At 36.5% G+C, this 15,873-nt stretch overlaps 1 protein-coding gene across 13 annotated transcripts in view; it reads left to right on the forward strand.

Moving 5' to 3' along the window:
- Nucleotides 1-1,360: 1,360 nt before the first annotated feature.
- LOC136057641 (sodium channel protein type 1 subunit alpha) overlaps nucleotides 1,361-15,873 on the forward strand; it is a 58,218-nt gene continuing 43,705 nt past the window's right edge. For 11 of the 13 annotated variants that reach the window (XM_065750424.1, XM_065750429.1, XM_065750432.1 and 8 more), the window contains exons 1-6: nucleotides 1,361-1,624; nucleotides 7,138-7,256; nucleotides 10,773-10,862; nucleotides 11,325-11,453; nucleotides 12,157-12,248; nucleotides 13,191-13,463. In XM_065750424.1, the coding sequence (XP_065606496.1) occupies nucleotides 1,361-1,624; nucleotides 7,138-7,256; nucleotides 10,773-10,862; nucleotides 11,325-11,453; nucleotides 12,157-12,248; nucleotides 13,191-13,463 (967 nt within the window). Of the gene's footprint in view, nucleotides 1,625-7,137; nucleotides 7,262-10,768; nucleotides 10,863-11,324; nucleotides 11,454-11,966; nucleotides 12,059-12,156; nucleotides 12,249-13,190; nucleotides 13,464-15,873 lie in introns of all 13 variants that reach the window. The other 2 variants (XM_065750422.1, XM_065750428.1) reach the window with 2 other exon arrangements.

Genomic DNA, 15,873 nt, shown 5'->3' on the forward strand with positions numbered 1-15,873 from the left:
CTCAGTTATTTAGAATCTGTTCCTCTGATTGTCGGTAGTGGTTCTATATAACCAGAAGAAATATGTTTGTTGGTTTTTTTTCCAAGAAAACTGAACTATAGATCGTATGAGGACTTTGATCCCACTTTCTTGATTTATCTACTTTATTCCACTAGTCAATACCTGTGTGATTAAGATGTCTGTGCTTAACCTGGCGATAATTGTCTAGATGATGTGTAGATCATTAATACGCATAAAGCAAAGCTTAATTTCCTTTTCATCTGGGTTGATATGCTCCCTAACAGCCATGTCTTGTATTTTTACTTCTCTGTCATTCCATAGCTTTTGTTTATTTTGAAGTGTACTGCATTGTACTGAACATGCGGTGTTCTGGAAGGCTGAGTAATCATTTTGCAAAAGCCACAGCAATGAGTGGAGACTGCAGTTAGACAGAATCACAGAATCATAGGGGTTGAAAGGGACCTCTGGATATCATATGGTCCCTGAATGTCCAACCTTTTTGCTTGCCTGGGCTGCATTGGGTGTAGAGGAATTGTCTTGGGCCACATACAAAAAATATAGTTTATCTATTTAAGTAACAAAACTTTTTTTTTTCTAGTAAAGCATAGAAAAAAGAGCAAAAAGACTTAAAATTAGTAGGATATTTGATCTTATTTTTTTGAAATAATGTATCAGGCTGTTTCAGTGGCAGTAGTTGGAATTTTTAGTGTGTTCTCAGTTGTTCTTCAGAGATTTTTAATGAAATGTTATTCTTCCCGTGCTTCATAAATGTACGTACTGCCAATTATCAACGTTATGAATTGTGAGGTGAGGGATATTTTTCTCTAGTAAAATAGGGTTTATAAAATTCTGGAAAAGATTGCAACCACTGACATTCATCAGTATTTGCTGAATGTTTGTGGAGACCAACAGTGGATGTGAGTGCAGCGCGGGATGGATAGTGCGTTTAAACAGTGGTGACAGTGACATGGAAGGAAAGCCACTTCCAAATGGCAGTGCACAGCTATCATCTCCACTGGAGTAAATTTTTGAATATACAGGTTCTTGCTCATCACATTGCTAGTGATGGTGACTATGTTGAAAAATGTTTTGCAGCTGAGAATTTGCTCTATATAATAGTGTTATTGTGCTCTTTGTATGTGTTGTAGTTTTCATGGAAGTAAATAGGAGGTATTACTTTTGGAGTAACCTACATATATTTTAACATTCTGACATAGCATATGCAAAAGCATTTCGAAATAAATGTTTTAAATTTCTCATTCAATGATTGTAACGTGTTTGCTTATTTTTTTTCCTGCTTCCTTTTAGTATTTTCCTATGCAGAAGAATAAATGGTAATTAAAATGTGCAGGATGAAAAGATGGAGCAGCCAGTGCTTGTACCACCAGGACCAGACAGCTTCCAGTACTTCACTAGAGAGTCTCTTGCAGCTATTGAACAACGTATTGCTGCAGAAAAAGCTAAGAATTCTAAACAAGATCGTAAAGACGATGATGAAAATGGGCCAAAGCCAAACAGTGATTTGGAGGCAGGAAAAACACTTCCATTTATATATGGTGACATACCTCCAGGAATGGTGTCTGAGCCCTTGGAAGACATGGACCCATATTATATCAACAAAAAAGTGAGTCTAATATCAGCCCTGTTCATGTGAAAGCATTTGGAGAGCTTTATCATATTTGTTTCATTCTCTTACTGTGAGTAAAATAGTTTCTTCATCTGTTAAATGATAACAGTGTGGGAAAGCATGTTTCTAATAATGTGTAAACAGCTAAGCATTGTTAAAATAATTGGCATACAAGAGCAGAAAATGCTTGATGCCATTGATAGATATGCATTCCACCTCCCAGAACATTAATAAATATTTAACATCTTCTAGTTTTAAAAATTAAATTTTGCTAACGCATGAGAAGTGATCACTTCAGCTGAAGCTAAAGGCAGTGTTAGGACAGTGCTCTCAGAATTTTGGTTTCAATAGATGGTTTTCTGTGAAGCCAGGAGTTGGGCTTATTGATCTTTGTGGGTCCTCTCCAGCTTGGGATATTCTATGATTCTCTGTTTTTAAAACACATCCACCCTCGTGCTCTTGGCACACCAGTCTTCCTGCTTTCTGTGATGAGAAAAGATTTACAGTCTATCTAGGTAGCTTAGCTTGGGTAATGCTTTAATTATTAGATACTGGGATTTTGAAACTCTATAAATATCAAGACAGGAGTTATTTTGATTTGCACAGTGTGCTGTGCTCTGAGTGTCTTTTAGCTTCCTAAATTTTATGTGATTTATGAGTCCAATTTTGACAAGAGAGAAAATATTACGTGAAAGCACAATATTTTTATCTTTATTATTTGATGCCTCTGGAAGAGCCTTTATCTGCCATTCATAGCATATAAAAACTTATCTTTAAATCACAGTTCTACTTTTACAAAGATGAAAGATCTGTTTTTACAAAAGCAGGCCTTGTGGAATTCTGTACTAATTGCATCTGACTGATAATGATACAAGATCATACATAATTATATCTCTACCTGCCCAGAGCTCATCCTCTACCTTTATAGTCAAATCAATCTGTCTTCAAGTCTTCTGTGTCTTATCAGTGAAAACTGGGAAGATGTGCTAGGAATGACCTACAGGTACATTTCTTGAGCCCTTAGAAATTGAAGAGCCATTCATTCCTTTCGCTGATGGAGCTGAAAACCTACTGTATCCAACAGGTCTGGTAGCTGAAGATATTCAACCAAGTTTCTAGTTCTGGCCCATGTGAAAGAAGGAATCTCTTTATTTGCACACTAAATAACTTCTACAGACATGTCACATTTGCAGTAATGCCTGCTGGCATTTTCTTTATGCTCAAGTCCACAGATCCACTCTATGCAAGTGATTCAATCTTCTGCTATATAGGAATAGAAACAGCTTTTTAAGTCAAATACAAGATAAAATTTTCTCACTGCAATTCTCTCCGTTCTTCCGTCCTTAAGTAGGAGGAAAACAGGTTTTCCTAACATAAATTCCAGCATTAAAATATCTAAATCCTAGATTTTCTTAATCTACTTCTATGTGAATTCTGAAAAGATTTTTATCTTGCTTCTCTTTTGAGTGTATTGGTAGCAGTTGATGGTCCTACAAGCCTCAGAAGCAGAGAGAGCTTAAGAAAAGCCTGAAGCAGATGGGAACAACTCCAGGAAGAACAAAAGCATTCTTAATGTATTCACTTCTGTACAATTTTATGTTGCAGATTTCTCTTTACTCGTCTCTGAATTTAGTAATAAAGCCAATGAGTCAATCAGCACACGCTATCCCAGTGTAACAGCCTGACAAATTCTGCATGATAGTTAGAGATTATATATCACTGCCTGGGGAAGCATTTATCTGAAATCATATAGAATGAAGGAAAATTAGTATTTGCTAGAAAGAGTTAGGACAAGTGTATGGATTAGCAGATGCTGCTAAACTGAAGATGTATTCATGCCCAATATTAACTTAAAGCTGAAATGAAAGGGCAAAAATAGCACCTATTAGCAGTATAGGTTTGCACTGTATTTCAGGTGGCCTAAATGCCAGCAATGGTACCATGGATTATTTTATTACAATTTAATACCCCTCCTTATATTCTTATGATTTTATTATAATGAAGTACCATTGTACACGGTGTTCAGTAATGCTGGTCTTTGGAACTATTAAGTTTAGCATTCTCAACCTTTGCTCGCTTTTCGTATTCTACTCCTGTGTAAGTGCAAATCTGTGTGTTCCAGATACAGTGGCAACTGCCTGTTCATGGTGAAGCTGCCATCACAAAGGATCAAAGATGTTCGCGTCACTATCTATTGAGAAAGGATCAGCTGGAACGATTCAAATCCTGACCTGCAGGCATGCATCAAAATCTGGTCCACTTGGTTTCTTACTTTAAAGGCTGGCTATTTTGTCTTGAAGCTAGGCTACTTCATTAAAAAAGGTGGAAGGAATAGTTGGAACTAAATGGTCCTTGCTTCACTTTCCTCCTGCTATAATGTAGATTTAGCATTGCTGCTGATTGCTTCTGCCCATGCTGCCTCTTGCCAGAAGGATACTGAAGCCTGACAGAAGAACTGTCTCCTTTTGACCTTGGCTACACCAGTTGCCTAATCTGATCAAACCATACCTTCTGGATTCCCAGACTTGGTTTGCCTTGCAGAAGGAAACAAAAAAATCTGTAAAATATTTTTACTTAACTTTGTTACATCAGAAAAGGTGAATGCATTGGTGATCTTAGATATCTTCGATAGTTTCAAATGAAAGAATTTTGAAGATTAAAGTTCTAGCTAGAAAAAAAACACTCTCAACCACCACAAGACAAGAAAATGCCAGTTTCAGAAATGCCACAAGCCTCGTCCCCAGGGCTTTCCCTGAGAAACCATTTGGCTGTAAGACTAAGAAGCTGGCATTACAGAAGGTACTGTGAGATTGTGTTTATCCAACCATGGGAAGTGGTAATACAATGCAGTAGTGCTCAGCCTTCAAGAAATTGCTTCAAAGCCAACTGAGAGGAAAGAGAGGAGAAATGTTTAAAGAACTTTCTGTCCTAAGAAGTTCTTGGAGGCTGCTTTTGATCAGCTTTTCTACTCTTAGATGCATCCCTTTGAAATATTCTTCCTCCTTCTTTGCCCTGCTAATACTACAGTTTCTCAGATTGGTTCAAATATGGGAGAAGTTACAGAGCTGGAAGCCAGGTTACAGGCACAAAGCTGCAAATTGGACACTTCTTTTTAGGCATTTCATTGAACTTACATTCACGCTGGAATACTTTGAGACTGAGCAGGTTTCCTGCCTTTATAAAACGATAAAGCACTTTTTGAATCATAAACCTCGGAAAGTATACATAATCCTCCATATACAAAAATTAATCTTATAATTTATTTAGAATTTATTTGGCTTTTCCCAGCATACGTCTACTTTGTCCTGGCAGCTTTGCATAGAATGTTTCATGTTCATCCACATTGCCTACAGACTGCTTTACATCTGGTCTGAGACTGGGGTGCAAATACACTAAGCTTACATAGGAATTAGGCATTAGCTGCTTTCCTTGTTATCTGTATTCTTAGGAAAATTCTCTTAGAGAGATGAGATACAATTTTAAATAATGTTTAAGGCTAGAAATCAGTGTACTGATGAAGTCACTTTCAAAGTTCCCATCACAGAGATGTTTTGGGTGAAAAATTAAAACCAAAATAGAAATTGTAAGTCTTGCTGCTTCTGCTTATGCAGGGCAGCAGAAAGTGGAACAGCTAAAATAGCAGCAGCTTCCAACTGAAACTGGAGTGATGCCAGCGTGCTGTTATTTTCCATAAGGCACGTTAGAAAAGAGAAGTATGCTTGTGTTCAAAGATTTTTAAAAAGATGTAGGTTGGCTAAATGTAGGTGGTGTAGTATAAGATGCAAAGCTGGTAGGGAATGTGATTTTTAATATATTTTCTCAACTACCTCATACCTACAGAAGCTGTGAGTGTGAGCTGTGAGGCCTGGGGCCAGACCTGGGAGGAAAAGCTCACCATGCACCTTAGTAAATGTTACCAAAACCCATGATTATCTGGCTACTCATGTATTTAAAATGAAACCTTCATTTAGGGTCACGTTAACTGCAGTTACACTTGAAAGGCCATTGTTATCTGTAGTCTGCAACTGGAAATATAGAACAGATAAGTTCGGTTCTTATCCCATTGTTCAGTTTCATCTGCAGATTCTCCATTTCTGTGCAGAAGCAGGGAAAACAAATACATCTCTTATAGACTTCCTACGCATCTTGAGTTTGTGCTCTAGATTCAGTGTTAATGACGTTTAGTATTAAGGAGTTTGGTTGATATTATAGGTGGACTGCATTGAGCCAGGACAGAGGCATCTCAGGAAAGAAGACAGCAAGTGATTTAGGACTGGGAGAGCTTTTATTCAGGGCTCATCCCCTTCTTTTCCTCTGCCTTCTCTTCTTGGCATCCACCACAGAATTCTGGAAACCCTTATCTCTGTAAATCCCTTTGCCTCCTGTATGCTCCTAGCATTTGGCATCTGTACCTCCTGGTCTGTACATACTAACTATTGTGAATATATGCAGACTTCTCTGAAAACTTTTGGCATACTTTCTCAGACTGACAGCCTTCCCAGAAATAGTTCTGTACTCTGCTTGCCATCAGTGAATGAACTTCATGTCTCACTCAACACCTCACAGCACCAAAAGAGATCAGTATCTCCTTTCCTGCATTTCCAATGGCATCCTAGCTTACAGCTCACTTCTTCAGCAATATAATGATAATCAAGGAAGCTTCATCATATCTTATCCAAGAAATAAAACAACCTTGACAAAACAGAAGAAGTGGTTTTAGGGATTTCTCACTGCTGGTTTCTTCAATACCTTTAATTCTGTATTAATTTAGGCTATAATCCTTGTTCCTCTGCATGCAGATCTCTTCCAAATTACTGATTCTTCCTTCTGCAGTGCTTTTTGTTCTGTTTCTTTCTACAGTTGAAGATCATTACTTCTATGCTACAAAGAGACTTGGCAGTCTGCATTTCCAATATTGTAGTGCAAATGTTGTTGCAGCCATAATGGGCTGCAATGTAAGCAGTTTTTTCCAAAGTTTCCTTAAATTTGATACACTTGTTAGAGATTAAATTTTAATGTGATGTAGGTGTTCTGGGTAAGATTAACACCATCAAACCACTGTTGTGCAGGGTGATCATCTGGGATGTGTCTCTTGTTCTCCCCAGGGTAAGGTGCACTCAGGCACCCATAGTCCTCAGAGATTGATGGCTACATGGATTATTGCTATTTCCCTCCCTCCTTCACACAAACATTGGAAAGCATAAACACAATTAAAATTTTAGTTAATTATTTTTGCATCTTTTGCTACAAGAAGTAGATCATATAACTGGTACTGTTTAACAAAACAGTATTATAAAAACATTCATTAAATGAATGTTCCATATTTAATATAATATTTTTGGACATCAGGTAAGTACTGAAAATAAGTTTTATTTGAAAAGTGAGTCGTGTTTTTTGTATGTTAATGATTCAGAAATTCACAAATTTGCTGCTTGTCGCTAGAAAAGGTTTAAAATGAACATCTACAGTGAATACACACTGACAAAACATCTTTTATTTCTCTTTTTCAGACCTTTATAGTATTGAATAAAGGGAAGGCAATCTTCCGATTCAGTGCCACCTCTGCTCTGTACATTTTAACTCCATTCAATCCTCTTAGAAAAATAGCTATTAAAATTTTGGTACATTCATATCCTTTTTCAATTTTGGTTCAAGAAAGAAAACCCTTATCTCTACTTTGTTGCAAATAGAAGGTTTTAATATCTTTTTTTTTTTCCAGCATAAGATTTATGGTAAGTTTCTATAAATAGAATGAAATTTGAATACATTATTTAAATACAGATGAATATACTGTTGAAAGACATTATACCTATCCTGTCAAATTTTGATACTTTTGCTGTAGAAATTTAGAGATGGATTTAAGAAATTACTAATCTCTGGATTTGCAAAATTTTTTTTAAAACAGTCTTATGAATGTAAAGACAATTGAAATCTGCAGGATTTTTTCAGGAAAGTTTCTCCAGATTAATGTCATGATTAAATTGATACATGTTTATGATTCTTTTTTTTTTTTTTTGTGCTATGAAGCCAGTATATAAAAAATATATTCAATTTTAAAAAAGCACTTTGTACTCTTAAATTCTAGGAAAAGCTCTCAATTTTAAAATATTGCAATCCAGTCAATTGCAACCATCATAAGCCACTGTTAGAAAGCACCAGGAGCAGCCCTGCAGGTAGTTTGCAAAATCCTTGTATGTGCAAATGGTGGACAGATTGAGGGATCATAACTGATGGGTCTTTGCATGATAGAATGTTTTAGTCTCGTATGTGGGATCGATGCCTGAAGTTCTTAACAGTTGGTTTCTAGGGAATGAGCTTTTAGTGCAGCTTTCTTGCACAGCCACAGGAGTGGGAAAAGTAGTCACCACATGAAAATTTTACTTGACGCAAAACAATGAGCAGTTACTCAAAGGCAGAAGTCCTATTTCCAGAGATTGCTGGGGCAATTTTCTAAATATTTGGATAAGAATGAAATGGGCGGCTGCTACTGACTCAGGAGACATTTTCCTCTAAGCTCCCTCGAAGTTGAAGCAGTGAGAGGACAAGGAAAGTGTCTGGAGAGGAGTGAGGGAGCAGCTAGGAACAGTAAGGGACCTGACAGACCTGCAGGCAGAAGTGAGAAGATGTAGCCAGTACTGAGTACTTAATATGTTTTGAGCACAGTGAAATTGGTGCATCTTGGAGAACCTCTGTGTCCTCTGAATTCCCTGAACCTCTGTGGCTCCAACCACATGTGCTCAGACACGCAATCAGATGTTGTTCACTCAGCAAGGAGTCAGAGTGTCTCTTCCTAGGGCTCAGAGACTTCTGCTATAGTTCCTTCTTCACTGTTGGTACCTATTGTAATGCCAGTCCTAGGAACTGGTAACATCGTGAATTTCAATGCTGACACACCCCCTGGTATTCTGCCTTTTTTTTTTTTTCCTTCTGCCTGCTTGACTCAAGTCAAGTTAGAGTGTTCAGCTGAGAGGACAACACAAGAGTGATGGAGGATGGCCAGACTTTTGCAATGAATGGGAAAGAATGGAGTGGTTAGAAGAGATGGAGGGTGAGCAGACAAAAAAACACAGGCAGCAGTGGCTGGAGTTGCAGAAGTGCAAGGAGTATTAGAAAGGGTCAAGGAGATGCATGAGAGAAGAAGTGGTACCTTGTGAAGTATCTCCATGCTAGCTAGCCTTCGGAAACTGAAAGTAGTGTTATTCAGCATTACCTCACTACCAGGAGCTATCTGCAAAACCAATTAGCAGTCTGTTTTTATCTAATCTCCATCTTCCACAAAGTCCATGCAGGCAATATGAGACTTCAGCTGTTCCAGGAAGTGACTGGCTTGAGGTTGTGTGGTAGCTTTAAAAGAAATCTTCTCCTGTATACGAAGAGTGTGAAAAAGAAGTCACTATTATCAGAATTGTTCACATACGTGTATAATTAAATTCATATATAACATTAAATACTAAATGAAGGGAAGTTTAAGGTTGTAATACACTCAGAATGTGAGAGAAATGAAAAAAGAGGCAGACATTGAATGTACCAGTTGTTTGAGGTTCTCATATGGGAAAAAATGGCCAGATTTGAGACTTCATAGTACATTAGCCCAGCTGAGCATCTGCTCCATTTGAGAGTGAACAGCATTTTGGCTATGCAACTCAAACCAATGGCAAGTTATGTACTGAGTGGGCAATGTACAAGGACCTACCTGTGGCCTTTGCTATTAATGATAGAGAGATATAAATGCATAATGCACCACACAGAACTAAAAATTCAGATCTCACAAAAAGGTATTTAACTTCTTTATCTGATAAGATCATTTCCCAGCTTTATTCCTAAAAATTCATAAGGATTTAGGATTTAGATTTTTGTAGACACGTCATTTTCTACTCAGCTGGAGGATATCGAATGAAGAAGGCAGAGTTTACCTTCTGGTAAATTCAATTTAATTCACTGTGCTTATTTGCTCAGAGAAGGCAGTCCATCATGTTTCCCAGAGGAGTTTTATAGGCCTTCTTCAGTTTGATTCCTTGCTTCTGAACACTGGCCATTTTTATTTAACATTAATTCAAAGTAGTTTTCCATGCATGGTGATAGAGCTGTTGGCCTAGTCCTATTAAAATTATGACAGCCTTCTTTTTATTTCAGCATCAAACATGTATTTAGCACCAAGAATACAATCTGAATGGATAGTGTTTATCCTACTGACATAGATTAGATTTCTGACATTTTTAAGAATATCCCAGAAGTAAGAATCTTGTTTGTTTACCAGAATGTTATATCTCTAATTACATTTTAAATACTTTGTTTTATGAGACAATTGAAACATCTGTGAGGTACTCCGGGTCTTTCAACTACCAAAATTAATTCTCATTGGACAAGGAAATTTCCCAATTAAGTAATTTCAGAATCTTGAATCCTGCTTGTGGACTGTGCAGACAAGCACCATATAGGATAATAATTGATTAAGCAAATAACAACAATTTTTGCTATTCAGAGCTTGTGTAACAACATGATCCCCAAAATGAGTTGTCACTTTAATGAAAGAGATCACTATAGTTACTGCTTGTTCAGCAATTAAGGTAAATGTCACCTATGGGAATTTGGCAGATAAATTCTTCCCTGTGATTTGAATGCTGTCTTGAAATTTTATGCTCAGGTTTGAATGGTTCAGCAGCTTTAAGCAATGATCTAATTGCTAGAACAATTTTTCTTCAAAATTTAGGTTGAAATGTAACTTCTCCTCTTCCTCTTACATTTATAGTGAAGGTTGTTTCTTCTTTTGTTTGTTCTTGTTGCCTTTTGTTTGTCTGTTTGTTTGCTTTGCCAAAGAATAAAATTAAAATTCTCGGGCTTTTACGTGAAAAATTATATATATTTGTGAACTGATTTCTATAGTTGGAACTATCTTCTGTACCAACAGTTTTCATGGAAATATTTCTAAGGAGCTTATCATATAAAAAGATGACAGGGAAAATTAAAGTCGAGTTAAACGTTTGGCATAAAGATGTAGTATTGCTTATCGTATACTGCCATCATGTGGCTACTTTGAGTCAGGTTTTAATCTACACAACAGGGACAATATTTTGCTGTGCTTAAAATGTACGGGTGATGTGACATTGCATGAATTACTATTTTAATTTCCTTAACTATGATTTACATTATTCAGCATGCTTATTATGTGCACTATTTTGACCAACTGTGTGTTTATGACCATGAGTAACCCTCCAGACTGGACCAAGAACGTAGAGTAAGTTGCATATTTTCCTTAAAGGCAGCCATTCTTCTGATTGTTCCTCAATAAGTGAATACTCTTGTAACTGCAGTTATATGCTGGCTGGAACTATCATGATATATTATTATTATTTCCTCTCTATACTAGGTAGAAATGTTATCAGTTAGTTGTTCTGACAGCATCCAATATCTTATGCTCACGGTGTTCTTGGATCATATAATTTTATAATTTTATAATTTTAAACTAAGTGTCACTGATAATTTTTAAATATGTTATTTATTTTATGGTTTTGATTTATGCATAAGATCATTAGTTCTGTATTTAAACAGCATGTCACGACTAATTCATGTGAATACACAAATACATGTGATGGATATGAAACATTTTAGAAGAAATTGCTTTTTACCACCTTTCTTTTCAATGCAAGTATAAAGAATATTATTATTTACTTTGATACATTTTTCTGATATTTTCCAGGTACACCTTCACTGGGATATATACATTTGAGTCACTTATAAAAATTATTGCAAGGGGTTTTTGCTTAGAAGATTTTACTTTTCTTCGAGATCCATGGAACTGGCTCGATTTCACTGTCATTACCTTTGCGTAAGTTTTTGTTTTTTGCTTTTTCTTTTAAAGTGAAGGGCAAAAAGGGCATGAAATTAGTATAAATACATATTAATTTCATCAAATGAAAATACTTCTATGAATTTACTGTATCTAAAGCAATTTTCACATTCTTATGTGCATTTTTTGATGTAAACTTGAAAACTGCACAAGCCATTAGTCCAGTTAGTATTAGGCTAATTTCATGTCCTGCATTTTTTTCTCTGAGCAGAAAAGGAGCATCCCTTTGACTTCATCCCACAGACTTACCAATCTAGTCTAGATAAATTTTAGGCTTTCAAAGTTAAATCACTGTGATTCACTTCAGAGACATTTAACTTAACTGAAGGCTCTGAAAGCATATTAATGCAAGGCAAACTGCAATGAAAGGTAAACCTCTGACTGTTGCTATTTAATTTTTTGCTAAAAACGCCAAAGCGGTCTTGATGAAAGACCCAAGTAAGTAGCATAAACTTTGCCTAAATTCTGAATAACTGTGATTTAATCCTACAGGTATGTAACAGAATTTGTAAACCTAGGCAATGTTTCAGCTCTTCGAACTTTCAGAGTATTGAGAGCTTTGAAAACTATTTCTGTAATCCCAGGTAAGAAGTAACTGGTGTAAGGTGTTAGGCCCCTTGTACCTCCCAACTGTTCCTTTTTATCCTGTCATTGTGTTTGTGTGTGAACTCCCCTATTACAGATATGTGACAGAGTTTGTGGACCTGGGCAATGTCTCAGCGTTGAGAACATTCAGAGTTCTCCGAGCTTTGAAAACAATATCAGTCATTCCAGGTGAGAGCTAGGTTAAACACTGAGGCTGACTGTTGTTCCACAGAGGCTATACTCACATTTTTGAAGCATAAGCCTTATTTCTTTCCACAAAAAAAAAAAAAAAGCAGGAATTGGAAGATGTCAGAATTCACTGAAATCTCTGATTCATTGCTTTTTAACATGAGCTCTTTCCTTTTGAGATCAGCCTTTGAGTTTAACAGATTCTTGCATGAGACATTGCAGTACACAGTGTGTGTGGTTTTCACCTTATGATGTCAAGCTTTCTTCTCCACATTCAGCAAATATCAGTTACCCTGAAGTTTTCTTACCCATATGTATTTTACCTACATGATGTTATGTGGTATTTGTTGTGAATCTTTGTGTCTTAAAAATATAACTGTTTTAAATGTTGTCTAAGTAATGAAGATAACAGAATAAGATTATAAAGATTAGCATGGTCATTGCATGGGGGATTTATTATCTTCTGCAATTTTCCAAACCAACTCCAGTTTTATAGCATTAAATTTAACTGGTTTTTTTTTATTTTTTATTTTTTTATTTTTTTTAATATACAGGCTCTTTATTACTGTATTCTAATTCTAGTATGTTATAAAACTGTTAATAGCAAAGGTTTGGGGCAAGAGGTATTGACAAAAAGGAAGAAGACTTTTCTGCGAGATTCATGTATAGCATGAATAACAAAGCCACTTGTTTTAGTATTAAAACAAGTATTTTGAAATATGTGCAAATCATTCCATTTACAGTTACAATTGAACATATACTTTGGCTTTTTATTCATTTTCACAAGTGAAAAAGCTCTTCACAAAAGTGTTATTTCACAGACATTAAAATCATTTATTTGGGCTTCTGCATGAAATCAGTAACTTTACTGGGAGATACTGTCATTTTTTATGCCTTAAAAATCTTTTGAACACCAGAATAAAAATTCCTTTACATTTTTAGGTTTGAAGACTATTGTGGGAGCCCTAATTCAGTCTGTGAAGAAGCTCTCGGATGTTATGATCCTGACTGTGTTTTGTCTGAGTGTATTTGCACTAATAGGGCTGCAGCTGTTCATGGGCAACTTGAGGAATAAATGCCTGCAGTGGCCTCCAGAAAATTTCACTCTGGAAACAAATATCACTTCCCAGCTCAACAGCACCATTGGTGAAAATGGTACTCTGGTTAATTCAACAGTGACTCCATTTGACTGGAAGGGGTACATTGAGGATGAAAGTAAGTATTGTCAGCATATTATTAAAAGGTTCTATAGCTAGCTCAGTTCTTAAAAATAAGATATAATCCAAAGCAAATTTATTGTAGAATATTGTGTCATTTCTGACAGATGTCAGAGACTTCTGACTTCCACTGAGGGAATATAATGAATAAGTGCTCAGAATTATCACCACGTATCCATTCTTGTGCTCCACCATTCCCATAATTAGAAATGTTTATTTATGGTCTGACAGAACTTTATGTTGAAATGTAAGCTTATTGCTCCTATCAGCTTCACCACAAACCTGAAAAACAAATTATTCCCCAACGCTAATTAATGTCTCAGAGATATTTAGAGGCCGTACTCAAGTTCTCTCCACTTTCAGTTATTTTTCCATCACATTTTTTCTCCAAGGACTTATTTTCTAGATCTAGATCTCTCTTCTGAACTCTTGTTCATAAACATCCTTCTTATGGCACAGAAGCCACATCCAAGCATTTCACCTCCCTGTGAGGCCTGCTTGTTGGGTTAAGCTGGCAAGAGGCTGTCTAGGACTGTGCTGCAGTATATCAACTTGTGCTTTATATATCCTCTGCTAGTCCTGGCCTTTGTTTACAACTCTAACATCATTTAATCAAGTACAGCTTGTGATCTGCCTGCCTCTTGAGTCTTTTACAGACATTAACCTCATTAGGATTTCACTTTGCATTTATACAGTTCATTGTTCCAGTCTGAACAGCGCCCTATTTTCTCTGACCATCTCTCTCTGACTCTCCTGGATCTTTTGAATTGTAATGGTTTCCTCAAACTCACCTGTCACCCTTATGAGATTAGTATCAGTCACAAATTTGACAAGATCATTTGTTAAGATCTTGAACAGCAGTAATCTCAGACAAGCCTCCTAAGAAGTCATTTTGATGCATTTTGATCATTTCCCATCGTCTGATTTTCCAGGTTGATACAGAGTAGTTTGGCAAACTGAAAATAAACAAATGTATTTCAGTACAGTTAAATGTGAAGTTGCAAACCTAAGATCCTTGTTTTAAATATTGGCACTGGAAAATTAATAGCAAGACAGGTTCACATGCTTAAAGACTGCAGTTGGTGGCATACATCATCTCTAACAATGAAAGAATTGAAAGGAAGATGGAAAAGTGAGTTGAAAGGGAAAACTGATAACAATGTTTAGCTGTGAGAAGTGCTGGGCTCTCCAGGTGAGTTTTTTCCTGACTTTTCTTTCCAGCGCAGCCAGTGATTGCCCCGTAGTACTTTTCCCATATTAACCATGTATGCTCAAACTCTCTGTGGGTTTTTCTTGCTTACAAAGCTATTAGCACTAACTTGAACATGCTTTGATCAGAGTGGGCTCCATGTGACCAGCTGGATTTTATGCTTATACATGCATGTCACCTAATACAAACCAAAAGCTACATCAAATAAGTAGGAAAAGGCTAGAGGGAGTAAGGGATAACTCTCACACCAGGGTCAACTGCTTTCCATGTGCACCTGCTATAGCAACACTGTATTTGCAGATATTACACCATGAGAATAAGATAACATGAAAAACAGGATAACAAAAGAAAAACAGTGCCACAGAAGCACTGCAAAGCACTGTCACAGCAGCTTGCTTAAATGGTTGCAGAGCTGCAACTGTGAGGCAAGATGCAGATATGCAATTTGAAGGTCTTTATTAAGGCACCTAAGGCACTTTGGAGCAGACAAGACTCTAACAAATTAAGGCTAAATCTCTGCAGTCAGAAGCTAAGTGGTATCCTGTTCAAATAAATTATTGACTAGGAAGGCAGTATTACCCCTGTATTTAGAACCACTACAGTTGCTACTGGAATACTATAAAAAGTTCAATTTAGATAGAATGCTGAAAAAAATGGGGGATGTGCAGAAAAGAGTAGAATGATTAAAGGGTTGGAAAACATGCCTTATACCAAGATAGGCCAGGAGCGCAACCTACTTAGCATATCAAAGAGAAGGTTTAAGGGGTGATTTGATCACAGTTGAGAAAAACCTCATGGGGAGCAGATATTTCAGCACAGACATATCTTTGATTTCACAGGCAAAGATGTAATGGGTTCAATAGCTGCAAGTCAAATACAGTTTTCAAATAGAATTAATTCTAACCGTGATCACACAACTGATCGATGACTGTGATTGATTTTCATCTTAATTTCTTAAATTAGGATATAATCATGTGAAACTCACTTTACTTGAACTCATGAATTCAGAGAGATCCTGTACTGTACTGCAAATATTAAGCAAGGGAGACCACATGTTTCAAGGTCAAACTTCATTTTCTCTCTCTTTTAAGGAAGAATCTATAAATTCAATCTCTGATTTAATTTGGCTTCAGGGAGACCTGAAGTACCTTGAAAAATTATGCTGCATTAGTTCCAGAATATACTTTTAATGAATGGC

The sequence above is a fragment of the Cyrtonyx montezumae genome, unplaced genomic scaffold, assembly GCF_038088225.1.
Source record: "Cyrtonyx montezumae isolate F1298 unplaced genomic scaffold, pur_monq_1.0 scaffold_7, whole genome shotgun sequence".
In the NCBI taxonomy this organism is placed as follows: domain Eukaryota; kingdom Metazoa; phylum Chordata; class Aves; order Galliformes; family Odontophoridae; genus Cyrtonyx; species Cyrtonyx montezumae.